General features: G+C 42.0%; 1 protein-coding gene across 1 annotated transcript; it reads left to right on the forward strand.

The window, feature by feature from the left end:
* The first annotated feature begins 2164 nt into the window (after positions 1-2164).
* On the forward strand, positions 2165-17986 carry krt6b (keratin 6B). The gene is made up of 9 exons (XM_031897213.1): positions 2165-2514; positions 9646-9860; positions 12934-12994; positions 13080-13175; positions 14079-14240; positions 15574-15699; positions 17127-17347; positions 17507-17541; positions 17645-17986. Exons 1-9 carry the CDS (start codon positions 2287-2289, stop codon positions 17653-17655), a joined length of 1155 nt encoding a protein of 384 aa, XP_031753073.1. The 5' UTR covers positions 2165-2286; the 3' UTR covers positions 17656-17986.
* Positions 17987-18228: the final 242 nt, after the last annotated feature.

Below are 18228 nucleotides of genomic sequence, written 5' to 3' on the forward strand. Positions count from 1 at the left end.
GAAATGGCTTTTCTAGGTTTTAAAGTTCGCCTTCCCATTGAAGTCTATGGGGTTCGCAAAGTTTGTGAATATTCGCACTTTTTGGCGTAAGTTCGCGAACTTTTTTTTTGAGGTTCGCTACATCCCTACTCCCAAGTGACTTAGATCGCTTACCTTGATGCTCAGTTAGTAAGACTATGAGTCAACTTCCTGCTGATTGGCTCAGATCCACATTCCTAAGGGGGGGGGAGCAGGAGAGAGCAGAGAACAGAAAGCTGTGTGTCTCTGGCACAGGAATTACAGACACAAGAAATCTTTTTTCAGAGAAGTCAGTGCAGCGTTTCTGTGAGCGCTTATGGCTGTATTTACATACACCTTTCTGATAAAGCTTACTTAGTTTTTACCTTTCCTTCTCCTTTAAGTGATAAACATTTTATAGAAAGTCCTGTTTTTTTTTAATTCCTGTATTTCTGTAATAATAAAGTACTTTTATTTAGGCAGTAAAAATCATAAATTATCTTAAAAATTTTTTTTAGATAACAGATCCCATACCTATATTGATATTTTTGTTATCAGAAGCAAAATACAATCAAATAGTTTTTACCCGAAGATTTATAGACCTTGTTTACTGTTTTTCTGGTTTCAAAAATTGTTCAATGGTAATTCATAATCATTGCTGAAGATGACAGTTTCTTTGAAATTTTGGGGGAAAACCTGTATTATGGGAGAAAAACACAGGGACTGCGCTCAAAATCGCACTTTGCCCCCTGCACTTGCAGTAGTAAATGACCCCTACAATATTAAACAATTTGAATGTTTGGTGTTATTTTGGGGGTCAGTCTACAGAAAGACTTCAGTATAAGAGAAGTTGTCAGGAGAAGGGCTACTAAGATAATTTATGTTCTTTATTGTTGAGATAGGAAAGCTAGCAATGCAGGAAATAAGAAGACCCTGCTCTATAGTTTTAAATCATAAATAATTATAAATACAAAAATATTATGTAGCCCACTTTATAGATTGTACCGCTACCTGCTGAGATCTTATGGCGCTAACAGGATCCTGAGCCCCGCTTACTATGGGGAACAGATGTTGCTGTACTATTTGGCGTGCCTCCACCCAGGATAGGGACAGGCTGAACTGTAACTCCCCTCCTGAGAACTTGATATTGTACTTCTGCTTGGGGACTCTCAGCACTCCTGGCACCTTGCCCCCTCCCTTTGGGGTAGACTCTTACCAGGCAGAGCGGATCCTCAGTGTATGCAGAGACCAAGACACTGGATGGATGTTTAACCAGCAGAACTTGTTTATTAGCACAGATGTATCAGACAGGCAGATCACACACAGGTGCAATGTTACAGTCAGGTTACACTCCCTCTTCCTTGAGAGACCCTCCCTCCGTGAGATACGAGCAGTACTCCCGCCAAATGATTCTTTTTAGGGGTTCCCTCCGGTACTTCTCGCCAGAAGACCCTCTCTAAGGCTCTCCCCGGTACTTCTCGCCAAGCAGACACCCCCTTTGAGACCTCACTCCAGTACTGTCACTCAGATACCCCTGGATTAGGCAAATCTCCTATACTTAGCACTTTGTTCCCTGGGGGATCTTAATACCATAATTCTCCTGTTGGGGCCAAGCTGCCCGACTAGCTTGCCTGTCTTCCACTCCTAGAGTGGACTAAACTTATATCTCTCTCTCTGTCTAACACCGGCCTGTTATTAACCTCTAGCCAGAGGGGTCCCAGGCAGGAAAACCTGGCAGCACATGGCTACATACCCTTATATACTAAATGTACCACCCTGTGGCCATAACCCGAACTGCAGGGAAGCTAACTCCCACTTAACTGTTTAAGTGCCAAACCACCCAAGGCGTTCCACTATCAAAGTACTACCCTCCCTGGGGGTCTAACCTGGGGGTAACCATCCTAGGGGCCCAATTTTGGAGATCCCTACAATTATAACAATAAAAACAGTAGAAAGTAAAAAACTGCACATGATGATATTCAGTGTTCATGAAATGGAAACAGACATTAAAAGCAGAAAATAATTACTGCCATTCCTTGAAATGAACAGTAAGTTGCTATATTGTATAATGTATGATAGATTTCCTAAACTGCTAGTTCTGATTCTATTGCTAAAATAATGGTGAGTCACAAGTTATGGGAGTTACCCAGTTCCTGTGAGGTCATGGTAGAAGGCATGCCTAACCCTGTATGTATTGTGTTTTGCAAGACTATCTGTGCAACCAATACCTTATAAAAGGCACTGCCAGGGAAAGAAATATTCATTAAAGGATTAATTTAAAAATTGATTATGGCGAGTAAAATATTTGTGGTACCACCATCAATAAAAGGAGTACCCTTTGCTCAAGGTGTACCTGACCAGCCTCCTAAAACAGCTTACCAGACATCTGAAATAATTGCAGAGCAGAGCACAGGAGATAAATGGGATAAGGAAAGTGATGTATTAAATGCTATTCGCAAAGAAGAGACAGATCAGATTAAATCACTCAACAACAAGTTTGCATCTGTCATTGATAAGGTAAGTAATTGCCAATAATCATGCTGTATGCTCAGCCTTTGGCTAAAAGAGGAAAATGTCAATACATGTAGCTTTCTTTCACCAGTATACACCTTTGCTTTATATAGGTTTGCCCATTATGAGTGAGATTCATTTCAGAAAAATGGTTGATCCAATAGAAACTTTATTATCTATTGGGAAAGCTGGAATTGAATTAGATACATTTTTATCAAACTGAATCTAAACCTATATGTGATATACATCTCAAATTTACCCACAGGGGCGCTGCTGCCATTAGGCGAGTAGAGAAACTGACCTCAGGTGGCAGCCCCCAACAAGTTACTGGTAACTTAAAATGCAGAAATTCCAATTTTTATTGCGCTCTCTGCACTAGCGATGCACACCCCCCTCACAGCGTCTAGGACCCCTGAGGTGGCGCTGTTAACCCAACCATTGTTTTAAAGGAGAACTAAAGCTTAACTAAAGAAGCAGGCTGAAAAAGTTGTACATTATATTTTGGGATTCTGTACCAGCCCAAGGCAAACACAGTCCTTTATTAAAGAGGATCTGTACCCCCAGATGCCCCAGTAGCCCCCCATCTTCTTTTCTGCTGATTCCCTGCACATGCTCTGTGCTGCTGTTACTTACCTGAGCTTAGGGACCCACTCACAATATACTGTATATATAGAATATACATGTCACAATAAAAAGATGATTAATAAATAATACAGATTATCACTGCATGGCAGCCCAGAAACCAGTGTAATTAGCATCAGAATATAATAAAAAGCCCTGTAGCATCTGCTGATATTACAGGCCAACCTCATTTTCTGCTTGATAATTTGTGACAACCCCTAACTTTTGCTTTTCAACAGCCGCTCAGAGCATACTGAGCATATTGCAGACGCTTCTTCGAGATGCCACTATGGTGACGCCCTGTGACAACTTTTAAGTACTGAATCATTATTACTATAGTGATGCTTAAACTTTAGGTGGGTTCAATAAGTTCAGTATATAAAATATGGCATTTCTAGCCATAGGGTTTAGTTCTCCTTTAAACACTAACTGATTTGGCACATGATTGGCCCGGTAAGGGAAAGTAAAATGAACTTTATTTAGGGGTGCCAATGTTTTTGGAAGCCCCTAATGAATATATATAGCCTTACAGTGGCCTGAGTTGTTTATACTGCCACACAGCCCTTCCAATGCCCCAGTGATCTGCTTTGGGTGTCCTGGACACAGCACATGTGCTTTAGAGTTGCAAATATTACTCTACTGCACATGAGTGCTATTACATAGTAACATAGTAAGTTGGGTTGAAAAAAGACATACGTCCATCACGTTTAACCATAATGCCTATATATAACCTGCCTAACTGCTAGTTGATCCAGAGAAATGCAAAAAAAACCCCATCTGAAGCCTCTCTAATTTGCCGCAGAGGGGAAAAAATTCCTTCCTGACTCCAAGATGGCAATCGGACCAGTCCCTGGGGCAACTTGTACTAAGAGCTATCTCCCCTACCCCTGTATTCCCTCACTTGTACTGAGAGCTATCTCCCCTACCCCTGTATTCCCTCACTTGTACTGAGAGCTATCTCCCCTACCCCTGTATTCCCTCACTTGTACTGAGAGCTATCTCCCCTACCCCTGTATTCCCTCACTTGTACTGAGAGCTATCTCCCCTACCCCTGTATTCCCTCACTTGTACTGAGAGCTATCTCCCCTACCCCTGTATTCCCTCACTTGTACTGAGAGCTATCTCCCCTACCCTTGTATTCCCTCACTTGTACTGAGAGCTATCCCCCATAACCCTGTATTCCCTCACTTGTACTGAGAGCTATCTCCCATACACCTGTATTCCCTCACTTGTACTGAGAGCTATCTCCCCTCCCCCTGTATTCCCTCACTTGTACTGAGAGCTATCTCCCTACCCCTGTATTCCCTCACTTGTACTGAGAGCTATCCCCCTCCCCCTGTATTCCCTCACTTGTACTGAGAGCTATCTCCCCTACCCCTGTATTCCCTCACTTGTACTGAGAGCTATCTCCCATACCCCTGTATTCCCTCACTTGTACTGAGAGCTATCTCCCATACCCCTGTATTCCCTCACTTGTACTGAGAGCTATCCCCCATACCCCTGTATTCCCTCACTTGTACTGAGAGCTATCCCCCATAACCCTGTATTCCCTCACTTGTACTGAGAGCTATCTCCCATAACCCTGTATTCCCTCACTTGTACTGAGAGCTATCCCCCATAACCCTGTATTCCCTCACTTGTACTGAGAGCTATCTCCCATAACCCTGTATTCCCTCACTTGTACTGAGAGCTATCTCCCATACCCCTGTATTCCCTCACTTGTCCTGAGAGCTACTGAGAGTATCTCCCTAACCCTGTATTCCTCACTTGTACTGAGAGCTATCTCCCCTACCCCCTGTATTCCTCACTTGTACTGAGAGCTATCTCCCATACCCCTGTAATTCCCTCACTTGTACTGAGAGCTATCCCCATAACCCTGTATTCCCTCACTTGTACTGAGAGCTATCTCCCCTACCCCCTGTATTCCTCACTTGTACTGAGAGCTATCCCCATACCCCTGTATTCCCTCACTTGTACTGAGAGCTATCCCCATAACCCTGTATTCCCTCACTTGTACTGAGAGCTATCCCCCATAACCCTGTATTCCCTCACTTGTACTGAGAGCTATCTCCCATAACCCTGTATTCCTCACTTGTACTGAGAGCTATCTCCCATACCCTGTATCCTCACTTGTCCCTGAGAGCTATCCCCCTACCCTTATTCCCTCACTTGTACTGAGAGCTATCTCCCATACCCCTGTATTCCCTCACTTGTACTGAGAGCTATCCCCTACCCCTGTATTCGCCTCACTTGTACTGAGAGCTATCTCCCCTACCCTGTATTCGCCTCACTTGTACTGACTGAGAGCTATCTCCCATACCCCTGTATTCCCTCACTTGTACTGAGAGCTATCTCCCATACCCCTGTATTCCCTCACTTGTACTGAGAGCTATCTCCCTACCCCTGTATTCCCTCACTTGTACTGAGAGCTATCTCCCATACCCCTGTATTCCTCACTTGTACTGAGAGCTATCTCCCCCTACCCCTGTATTCCCTCACTTGTACTGAGAGCTATCCCCCTACCCCTGTATTCCCTCACTTGTACTGAGAGCTATCTCCCCATACCCCTGTATTCCCTCACTTGTACTGAGAGCTATCACCCCCTACCCCTGTATTCCCTCACTTCTACTGAGAGCTATCTCCCATACCCCTGTATTCCCTCATTTGTACTGAGAGCTATCTCCCATAACCCTGTATTCCCTCACTTGTACTGAGAGCTATCTCCCATACCCCTGTATTCCCTCACTTGTACTGAGAGCTATCTCCCATACCCCTGTATTCCCCTCACTTGTAGCTGAGAGCTATCTCCCATACCCCTGTATTCCTCACTTGTACTGAGAGCTATCTCCCATACCCTGTATTCCCTCACTTGTACTGAGAGCTATCTCCCATAACCCTGTATTCCCTCACTTGTACTGAGAGCTATCTCCCCTACCCCTGTATTCCCTCACTTGTACTGAGAGCTATCTCCCTAACCCCTGTATTCCCTCACTTGTACTGAGAGCTATCTCCCCCTACCCCTGTATTCCCTCACTTGTACTGAGAGCTATCTCCCATACCCTGTATTCCTCACTTGTACTGAGAGCTATCTCCCATACCCCTGTAATTCCCTCACTTGTACTGAGAGCTATCTCCCATACCCCTGTATTCCCTCACTTGTACTGAGAGCTATCTCCCATACCCCTGTATTCCCTCACTTGTACTGAGAGCTATCCCCCTACCCCTGTATTCCCTCACTTGTACTGAGAGCTATCTCCCCTACCCCTGTATTCCCTCACTTGTACTGAGAGCTATCTCCCCTACCCCTGTATTCCCTCACTTGTACTGAGAGCTATCTCCCCTACCCCTGTATTCCCTCACTTGTACTGAGAGCTATCTCCCCTACCCCTGTATTCCTCCACTTGTACTGAGAGCTATCCCCCTACCCCTGTATTCCCTCACTTGTACTGAGAGCTATCTCCCTACCCCTGTATTCCCTCACTTGTACTGAGAGCTATCTCCCCTACCCCTGTATTCCCTCACTTGTACTGAGAGCTATCTCCCCTACCCCTGTATTCCCTCACTTGTACTGAGAGCTATCTCCCCTACCCCTGTATTCCCTCACTTGTACTGAGAGCTATCCCCCTACCCCTGTATTCCCTCACTTGTACTGAGAGCTTCCCCCCTACCCCTGTATTCCCCACTTGTACTGAGAGCTATCTCCCTAACCCTGTATTCCCTCACTTGTACAGAGAGCTATCTCCCCTACCCCTGTATTCCCTCACTTGTACTGAGAGCTATCCCCCCTACCCCTGTATTCCCTCACTTGTACTGAGAGCTATCCCCCCTACCCCTGTATTCCCTCACTTGTACTGAGAGCTATCCCCCCCTACCCCTGTATTCCCTCACTTGTACTGAGAGCTATCCCCCCTACCCCTGTATTCCCTCACTTGTACTGAGAGCTATCCCCCCTACCCCTGTATTCCCTCACTTGTACTGAGAGCTATCTCCCATAACCCTGTATTCCCTCACTTGTACTGAGAGCTATCTCCCTTACCCCTGTATTCCCTCACTTGTACTGAGAGCTATCCCCCCTACCCCTGTATTCCCTCACTTGTACTGAGAGCTATCTCCCATACCCCTGTATTCCCTCACTTGTACTGAGAGCTATCTCCCCTACCCCTGTATTCCCTCACTTGTACTGAGAGCTATCCCCCCTACCCCTGTATTCCCTCACTTGTACTGAGAGCTATCTCCCATACCCCTGTATTCCCTCACTTGTACTGAGAGCTATCTCCCCTACCCCTGTATTCCCTCACTTGTACTGAGAGCTATCTCCCATACCCCTGTATTCCCTCACTTGTACTGAGAGCTATCTCCCCTACCCCTGTATTCCCTCACTTGTACTGAGAGCTATCCCCCATACCCCTGTATTCCCTCACTTGTACTGAGAGCTATCTCCCATACCCCTGTATTCCCTCACTTGTACTGAGAGCTTTCTCCCCTACCCCTGTATTCCCTCACTTGTACTGAGAGCTTTCTCCCCTACCCCTGTATTCCCTCACTTGTACTGAGAGCTATCTCCCATACCCCTGTATTCCCTCACTTGTACTGAGAGCTATCTCCCATAACCCTGTATTCCCTCACTTGCTAAGAATCCATCCAGCCCCTTCTTAAAGCTATATAATGTATCTGCCAGTACAACTGATTCAGGGAGGGAATTCCAGAACTTCACAGCTCTCACAGTAAAAAATCCTTTCCGAATATTTAAATGGAACCTCCCTTCTTCTAAACGAAGTGGGTGCCCTCGTGTCCGTTGGAAGGACCTACTGGTAAATAAAACATTAGAAAGGTTATTATATGATCCCCTTATATATTTATACATAGTTATCATGTCACCTCTTAAGCGCCTGTTCTCCAGTGTAAACAGACCCAACCTGGCCAGTCTTTCTTCATAACTGAGACTTTCCATACCATTTACCAGCTTAGTTGCCCTTCTCTGGACCCTCTCTAACTCAATAATGTCCGTTTGAGCACTGGAGACCAAAACTGAACAGCATATTCTAGATGGGGCCTTACCAGTGCTCTGTAAAGGGGAAGAATAACCCCCTCCTCCCGTGAATCTATACCCCTTTTAATACAGCTCAAAACCTTGTTTGCCCTTGCAGCTGCTGCCTGGCATTGCTTGCTACAGCCAAGTTTATTATCTACAAGGACTCCAAGGTCCTTCTCCATTATGGATTTGCCTAGTGCAGTCCCATTAAGGGTATACGGGGCTTGTATATTTTTACATCCCAGGTGCATGACCTTCCATTTATCCACATTAAATCTCATCTGCCACTTAGCTGCCCAGATTGCCAGTTGGTCAAGATCCTGCTGCAGGGATGTCACATCCTGGATAGAATTGACTGGTCTGCAGAGTTTTGTGTCATCTGCAAACACTGATACATTACTCATAATACCCTCCCCCAAGTCATTTATGAACAAGTTAAACAAAAGTGGACCCAGTACAGAACCCTGAAGGACCCCACTGAGAACCTTACTCCAAGTAGAGAATGTACCATTAACAACCACCCTCTGTACCCGATCCTGTAGCCAGTTTGCTATCCATGTGCAAACAACTTCACTAAGACCAATAGACCTTAGCTTAGAAAGCAGTCGTTTGTGGGGAACGGTATCAAATGCTTTGGCAAAATCCAAATAGATGATATCTACTGCATCCCCACTGTCCAGCTTCTTACTTACCTCATCATAAAAAGCAATTAAATTGGTCTGACATGACCTGTCCTTCATAAAGCCATGCTGATTACTGCTCATAATACCATTCTCCACTACATAATTTTGTATGTGATCCCTTAACAAGCCTTCAAATAACTTGCCCACCACGGATGTCAAACTTACAGGCCTATAATTACCAGGCTGAGATCTTACTCCCTTTTTAAATATGGGAATGACATTCGCCTTCTTCCAATCCCTAGGTACCATATCTGATGAAAGAGAGTCTGAGAATATCAGAAACAAGGGCCACTGCAATTCTGCCCCTAGCTCTCTCAGTACCCGAGGGTGTATTCCATCTGGCCCAGGTGCCTTGTTTACATTTATCGTGTGTAACCCTTTAAGCACCATATCCTGTGCCAACCACTGTGTAGTTGGAGCTGAGGCAACAGTGCAGCTATTGGGTGGGACTTGGCCCACTGGCTCCTCTACTGTATACACAGAAGAAAAGAACTGGTTAAGCACATCTGCCTTTGCTGTATCCGCTGTAACCATATTGTTATTATAACTCAATGGGACACCATAGAGGATTTCTGATGTGTGGAGAAAGATGGCGCCATGGCAGGAACAATAGGCTGGGCCAGTGCATTTTTCAGTGGACAGGAGTTCCAGCCTGGGGCCTTAGGTTGACAACTATATTCAGTGGGGACTGCATAACACATTGTTTCCCCCCAGTGAAATTTCACTTTACTTGTCCTTTAAGAATTAACTTTATTGGTCAAAAATGATATATTTTAGAACTTGTTCCATTTATTTACATAGGTTCAGCTACTGGAACAACACAATTGTGTATTGCGCACTAAATGGAACATTTTGCAAGCACAGGGAATAAAGCATGAGAACAGTGTACCACAACTTCCTTTTAAAGACTACATCAATGCATTGCAGAGACAACTGGACCAATTGGGAAATGACAAGTTGCACTCAGATTCAAAATTAAGGCAAATTGAGAAGATTGTCAATGATTTCAGAAGAAAGTAAGTATAAATTCTACATGACAAGAAGCAATGGTTTGATGGGCATCTTCATGTCCTATTCACTCATTACAAACACCTGATACACTAACTTGGATTCAAGTCTTTACTGCCATTTGAGCCTTCTGTGAGTTTTATAAATCTGCCCCTAAGATGTAAACATTTCTTTTCTATGCTACTCCAAATAGAAGTACTGTAGTATGGGAGAGCAAATTACTGAATGGAAAGCTTGCTAAAAGACTAACAGAGGTGCAATTGCTTTAATGTGAACATTACATGGTAAATTTGGGTTGAAAAAAAAAGACATAGTCAATCAATTTCAACCCCTTTTTGTATTGCTGTTATTTCCAGGAAGAGAAGGTAAAGGTATACTATATTTATCATTTTATTTTTTCCTTTAACTCCTCAACCTTCCTCATGTTAACAAATCCTTAGGCTGTTGTTATATATAATTTAATTAAAAATATCTGACCATCACCTTTTTTGAGGGGTAAAAATGAGTTAGAATTAGAGAGCTACGGTAGAGAATTGGATTTTACCTTACTGCACAGCTGTGGGCAGGAGCTTTGTACGTGAAAATGGGAAGGCAGGGATGCTCAGGATGTTGGATAATTTGGGTGCGGCTCATTGGGACTTGAGGGCAAGTGAGGTGAATGCCTGGTATAATTGACAAATTTTGCAAAATTTGTTTGTTGCTCATTTCCGCCAATGGTGAAATTCGCTTCAAATCCATGCCTGCCAAATTATTTCACCCATCATTAGATATACAGTATATATATGTGTGCATTTTTAAAGGTGCTTTATCTGAAAATCTCTATCCATCTGTAGGTCTTTGTGCCCTATTCTGAATCTGTGCCCAGGGTCCCTATAAATGCTCCTAAATGAGTCCTATAAACTTTACAGAGAACAAAAAGGGCAATTAGGCATCCCCCCCAATAAATATTTACTTTACACAAATGAAAAGGGGGAGAAATAAAAAAATCATCATTAAGTGTTTTTGATGCTTCGTCACCAATTTGCCGGTCAATCATTTGGCTCAGTGACACCAGCAACTATACGCCAGGAAACGCCACATGCACATTAGACAGCCGGCATTTGTGATGAAATCCCAATGCCTCCTTGGTGCTGATGCCAATGCTCTGTTACAGATTGTGATGTTCCGGTCCTGCTGGTCACTCTACTCATGATAGGTGCTCCCTTATCTTGTTCCTGGTTGTACCCTTTCCAGACCTTAAATGCAGCTCCCAGCTCTGCCCTACTATTACTGCTGAACTCATTATTTCTTCTGTGTCCATTAACCTTTGCAGTGATGTGTTTTTGCCTTTCTCTCTGCTTTACCTAAATGTGCCTCTGCCTACCTTCACTTAACCCTTCCTATTCCTCCTCCTACTTTTTTGTCCTACATTTCCCAGCCAGACTTCCCCTTGTCCCTACACCAAACACTAAATACCAGTGGCCCCTGTGACCCTGCTGGGGCCCCCTGTTGGCCTTTTACAGAATTTAACTTCTATAACTATTCACATAAACGCCTTATGGTCATCATAACTGTTTATTTATTGTATTATAAAAGTGCCAACATATTCTGCATAAAATCACTTAGCGACAACTGAAATAAAGAATTGTGTAGGTATTTGCACAGAGTTGGAGCAGAAGAGAATTGATGGAAGAGGCTGATTAGAATTTTGGCTCAAGTAGAAATGAGATAAATGAACATGGTTGCCAAATAATAAGAAGGTTGCAGCAACTTAAGCAGGAGACAATTAATGAGAGAACTAGTAATTTATAAGCTTCTTACATAAGAAAGGGGTGTATACTTCCGTTTTTGTTTTGAGATTTTTTGAGATGTAGCCAGCAGGATTTTGTAGGGATTGGATGTGGGGAATGAAGATGAGTGCTAAATCTAATATGCCTATAAGGTAACAAGCCTATCTATTGGAATTAATCCTAGGGGCTGATTTACTAACCCACGAATCCGACCCGAATTGGAAAAGTTCCGACTTGAAAACGAATATTTTGCGACTTTTTCGTATGTTTTGCGATTTTTTCGGATTCTGTACGAATTTTTCGGATCCAATACGATTTTTGCGTAAAAACGCGAGTTTTTCGTATCCATTACGAAAGTTGCGTAAAAAGTTGCGCATTTTGCGTAGCGTTAAAACTTACGCGAAAAGTTGCGCATTTTTCGTAGCGTTAAAACTTAACGCTACGAAAAATGCGCAACTTTTCACGTAAGTTTTAACGCTACGCAAAATGCGCAACTTTTTACGCAACTTTCGTAATGGATAGGAAAACTCGCGTTTTTACGCAAAAATCGTATTGGATCCGAAAAATTCGTACAGAATCCGAAAAAATCGCAAAACATACGAAAAAATCGCAAAGTACCGATCATTACGAAAAAAACGCAATCGGACTCCATTCGACCCGTTCGTGGGTAAGTAAATCAGCCCCCTAGTGTTGTTCAGAGGGAATGCTGGGAGGGAGTGGGGCATGTGTGGCTGGGTGGATATATGAGATCTGACAGAACTGAACATATAAGTGCTCATTACTATTGACAGCAATGCAAGCGCTGGAGCACTAATGGGTGTAATGCTATGCTCCTTAGAGCCCATATACTTAGCACTTCTCTGCCCATTGTTAGGGCTGTTGAAATCCAGCTTAAAAGGCGAAAAGTACATGGCTCACAGTTACAAGGGAGCTGCTCTGAGAGGCATAACATACTGGGCTCCTATGGATATTGGGTATACTTGGAAACTTATGTTCTACCTCCTAAATGACAGGGGCATGCTAGAGGTTGTCCAAGTCCTGCCAATGTGCACCAGTCCAGCATGTGGTGCTTCCAGATACAGGTACTGCTGCACACAGAAAAAGGCACTAATTCTTGCTTTCCATTCCGCCAGTGCATAAAGTTGCACCTAAAGACACCTGGTGACCAAAAAATGGTGCGTTGTGCTTGATTTTACCCTTTGCACTTTGCAACGTCTAGGTAAATCAGCCCATCAGAGTAATATTGCATAAACCTATACTTGCCATTAACTTTTTCAGACTGAGGACTTAAATATGAATTTCCATCCAACAGATATGAAGAGGAAGTAAACAAGCACATTGCGCTAAAGGATACATTTGCAGAGCTTAAAAGGGTAAGCATGGGTGCAAGTGTCTCCAACCAGCTAAAGTAGTGCAATCCATGCCTTAATACATACAGTAACACTTGTGTCATTCTAGGATGCGGATGCAGGGTACATAGATAAAGCTGAGCTGGAGGCCAAGATACAATTTCTGACACATGAGATAAACACCCTTAGGGTCGTCTATGAAGAGGTAACGCTACTGTATCTGCCTTGTCTAGTTGTATTTCAGTTGTATAAGTGTATCAACAATTATCAGACATACTACTGATTATACAGCAATTATTGAAATGTTAAAGGAGAACTAAAGCCTTAAAGCAGAAGAAATAGGGCAGAATGTAGAACATTATGTTTTGGGCTTCTGTACCAGCCCAAGGCAATCACAGTCCTTTAGCATGGATCTTTGCCCCCATCTTTTCTGAGATTAAATGCACATACTCTGTGCTGCTGTCACGTATCTGAGCTTAGGGACCAGCTCACAATATACTGTATATATAGAATATAAATGACAGACAAACCTAATTTTCTGCTTGATAATTTCCAACGACCCCTAAGCTCAGCTTCTCTACAGCCGCCCAGAGCTCACTGAGCATGTGCAGTGTTGCAGACACTTCTAACAAAATTCAATATGGGAAGCTCATGTGACAAGTTTTAATTCCTCGATCGTTACTGTTATTGACTAACTAAGATATAATTAATCCTTATTGGGGGCAAAACAATCCTATTGGCTTTATAAAATATTGAAATGATTTTTTTAGTAGACTTAGTATAATGCATGGAGATACAAAAAACAAGACAATACTGAGAATTGCCTCTGCTAAAACACACGTAGAGACAATTATCAGTGAATTGTCTATTTTTGTAGCCACGACAATTAGTGGCGACTAGTAGCTCTGTGTATCCTAGCCCTTAGAAAATAACTTAGAATTACACTTTCTTGATGTACATTCTTTAATAGTGATGAAAGTAAATGTTAGAAGATTTTTAAAAAGCATAACGCAGTATTTCTTCTTACCAGATAATGAAAAATACTATTTTGCTATAACTAATTGCTGTAACTGAGCTTTTTCCTACATTTTGTTTCTACATGTTGCAGGAGCTCACCCAAATGCAGGCTCAGACCTCAGACATTGTGGTTAGCTTGTCCATAGACAACAACAGGCACTTGGACTTGGACAGTGTAATAGCTCTGGTGAAGGCTCAGTTTGAGGAGATTATCAGCTTCAGCCACAAAGAAGAGTCCTTGTATCAAACCAAGGTGAGTGGCTTAGTGATACTTCTTCATGACTTCAGGATATATATATATATATATAGAAGTCCAAGAATTGGGTGCACACCAGGATATTTTTTAAAAATTAAAACGTTACTTTTATTTAAACATGCTGTTAAAACAGGCCAACATTTCGGTCTCCTCCTAAGACCATTTTCCTCTTAGGAGGAGACCGAAACGTTGGCCTGTTTTAACAGCATGTTTAAATAAAAGTAACGTTTTAATTTTTAAAAAATATCCTGGTGTGCACCCAATTCTTGGACTTCTGGATAATTAGACACATGGAGGTAGCACCCAGGTGATTTATATTACAGGTTTGGTTTGCTGAAAATTTTGTGGACTGTATATATATATATATATATATATATATCACAGTATCTGTTCATTAATGTTGTATGTAGCACTAGTTAGCTTTAGTATCTTAACAGGATTCTGTTACAAAACGCATCACTTTATAGTTTTATAATTTTTTTTCAATTTCACACGAAGCTAGCCATATTCTTCATTTCCCAGTGTGCCTACTTGTGCTCTGATAAACTTCAGTCACACTTTACTGCTGAGCTGCAAGTTGGAGGGATATCACCCCCCCCCCCAACAGCCAATCAGCAGAACAATGGGAAGGTGACAGGAAACAGCTCCCTAACATCTACATTGCTAACAATGCTCCCACACCTCACATAGTGGTAGATATGAGAATGGCACTCCAATCCAAATCTGCTTCACCCAAGTCATACCTTTTTCAGTTACATGGGAGTAGGAGAAACAATAGCTTATCCGAAAGCCATTGTATTGTGAAGTGCTGGCTCCATCTGGAAGCTCAGACTCAGGCACAATACACTGAGATGGCGCCTACACACCAATATTGCAGCTAAAAAAATACTATTGTTGTTTCAAGAATAAACTTTTACATGGTAGAGTGAACTATTTGCTATGTAAACAGTGTAATTTAGAAATAAAAAATACCTCATAAATATCATGCCAGAATCCCTTTAACCTAGGGGCATAGCAAATATACACAGATAGGGACATATCCCAACCCATATCCTAACTTAGTGTAAAATTGCTCAGATTGCTCTTCTGAGCGCAATTGCAATTTTCATAATAATTTTTTAGTTTTTATGATATCAGCAGACATCTTCCCCTTTTGTTCTGTCCCATGACTCCTTTCCCATGAAATGTTTTAGTAAATTACTCCTACTTGGGAAGGGATAGCTAAGCTTATTATTTCCAAACCGTAAAATGAAAAAAAAACCATGCTTTATCATAATACAGTCCTAAAAGCAGTTTCCATGTTCTATAAAATTCTGTTTTTCTTCAACAGTATGAGAAGCTGCAGGGACAATCTAGGACTGATGGTGATGAACTGAGAAAGTCAAAGGTGGAAAGCTCCGAGCTGAATCACATGATTAAAAGGCTAAACTCTGAAATCAACATTTTAAAAAATCAGGTACAATAGGGGCGACAGAAAAGTGGGGGAAGATTGGGAGTTTAAACTTCTTGTCATGTTCAAATCTGCTTTTTTAGCAGATTAATGATCATGTGAACCACTTGCACTGCAGGATTTCCATGGGCCTCACATGGAACAGGAATTAAAGGTGGAGTGTGCATTTCATTTGATGCATTTATTAAAGGGGATGTTAAACTGAAAATTGAAGGGCCCCTGTCAGAAAAACAATTTGTAATTCATCTTTGTTATTAAAAATGTTTAGTTTTGAATCTACAGACCAGGATCAGCACTTCTAAAACTCCACTCTCTGCTCTCTCTTTGGAAGGGATCACCGACACCAACTTGTGTTCTGCCCAAACAGGAAGTTGACACTGAACCGGTTACTATGCATGCCTTCTCTCTGCTGCATTATTTGCATTTCATTGATTGGATTGGCTGAATATTGCCAACCAATGGTATGAAAGATATGCAAATGAAGCAGGAGAGGGAAGGCATGCATAGCAACCAGTCCAGTGTCAACTTCCTGTTTGGGCAGAATGCAAGTTGTTTTTGTGGTCCCTTACAAAGAGAGAGCAGAGCAGAGAGAGTTTTGACAGCACTGATCCTACATTTTAAATAGTAAAGGTGATTTAACAAAATGTTTTTTCAAGAGGGGGCTGTTCAAATTTATAGTATTGTCTAAAGGTGAACATCCCCTTTATACAGCACCCAAATGTGCCATTCCAGTGAAAAAAAAAAAAAAAAATAGACAATAGCCAAGTATCAAACATGTTAGGGAGCCATAGTTATCCCCCGAACATGATACTGAGCGCCTGGGCAATTGCCCATTAAAACCTACCCTGGTAGAGCACAAGATACACAAAAAAGTATGGAAGATTGAAATCTGTTGAATTACTTCTACATTGGCTTTAAGTCTATTAAATGAATATGAAGGTAACTTTAAAGTAAAACATCCCTAATGGGAGTCTCGATAATTTCATCCAACCATTGGCTTTGTATGTCTATACCATGGTCATTTCCAGTTTCTTGAGAATGAGAACACAGAGAAGAAATGGGGAGAGAGATAGATGAAATCTTTAGAGATTAGACAAGGAGTGCAGGGGGATGAAAACCATTAGGAGAGTGGGCCTATGGTATAGTTCTCTGGTGAACCCTTGGCACCCCAGTGCGACACTGGTTTGGCACCAGTATGGCTCCCCTGTCTGCATACTACTCTGTCTCTGTTTGCTCTCATTACTGACCTTCATATATATTTCATTTATTAATGTTCTAATGTGCTGCTCTGCAGGCCTGGATTACTGAGGTCTGATTAAGTTACAAAAAGTGTTAAAATATTGTTGAATATTTCAATTCCAACTTCACATAAAAGTAACTAGTAGTAACTAGTAGTCTCCTAACAAATTATATTTTGCCTCTTTTATAATTAGTGTGCCAAACTGCAGATGACCATTGCTGAGACTGAGCAACATGGGGAAGTTACATTAAAGGGTGCAAAACAACAGTCACAAGACCTGAAGGCTGCTCTGCAGAAGGCCAAGCAGGACATGGCTCGCCAGATGATGGAACTTCAGGAGCTGATTAATGCCAAACTGGCACTGGACATTGAGATCGCCACCTACAGGAAACTGTTAGAAGTAGAAGAGAACAAGTGAGCAATCTTGTTATTTATATTATTTTATATTATGGCATGAATAGCAACAGAAGTGCAACCTCATTCTAAATTGATCTATGGTATCCAAATTATCAACCAACCAATCATTACTGGAACAGAGAGAAGAATAACAAATATTTTCTTTTTTAATGGCAGCTTCACCAGAAAAAATGCTGAAATGGTAAATGCATGTAAGTATCATCTTCAGTTGCCTTGTCTATACACTGTATATATATAAATATATATCTGTCCTTCCTTTTTCTATGATACCTAATCAAACATTTTTGTTGGCAGCTGTCAATTAGGATGCCACTGGAACTGGTAAAGAAATACGATTTGAAACTGAGCATGATGTTGGAAGTGGCTATGGTGCTGGATATGGAAATGCTGTTACAAGTATCCGAGATTAGTTACTTATGCCTCTGCCCGGAGTGCAGGAGTACTAATGGGCATGACATTGCTTACCTTAGTATTAAAGCACTTGCAGCAGGGTCAAATCTGCTCTCTGCACCTCCCACCGGTTCCAGAGTGCAGTGCTGTGCCCAGTGAGGGGGGACCATTGAATATATTTTAGTTTTCTAAAGAAGAATGTAAAACATTGTTTTTGTGTTTTTTAATGGTTTTCCTTTAATGTATTTCCTTAATAAACAGAAATTATTTTGGCATTCGGTCTGCTGTTGTAAAAGTTAATAAAAGTTAGGAGAAACTGTCTTTACAAGGTAATATGCACAATCTTTCACCTATGATAATAATTTACATGGGACCCAGGCACATTACTGACATTATGCATATCAGTACTGTATGGACCAATCAGTGTATTCCACAAATATTATCTGGTCTCAAAATTGTAGTTGGGATCCAACTGGTGCTGGTCCACA

Source organism: Xenopus tropicalis, chromosome 2, assembly GCF_000004195.4.
Source record: "Xenopus tropicalis strain Nigerian chromosome 2, UCB_Xtro_10.0, whole genome shotgun sequence".
NCBI lineage: Eukaryota > Metazoa > Chordata > Amphibia > Anura > Pipidae > Xenopus > Xenopus tropicalis.

Coding starts and splice junctions, on each gene's coding strand:
- krt6b (XM_031897213.1), top strand. CDS start 2,287: ATGGCGAGTAAAATATTTGTGGTACCACCATCAATAAAAGGAGTACCC. Junction 9,861..12,933: donor GTCAATGATTTCAGAAGAAA/GTAAGTATAAAT, acceptor TCCATCCAACAG/ATATGAAGAGGAAGTAAACA. Junction 14,241..15,573: donor AGTCCTTGTATCAAACCAAG/GTGAGTGGCTTA, acceptor TTTCTTCAACAG/TATGAGAAGCTGCAGGGACA.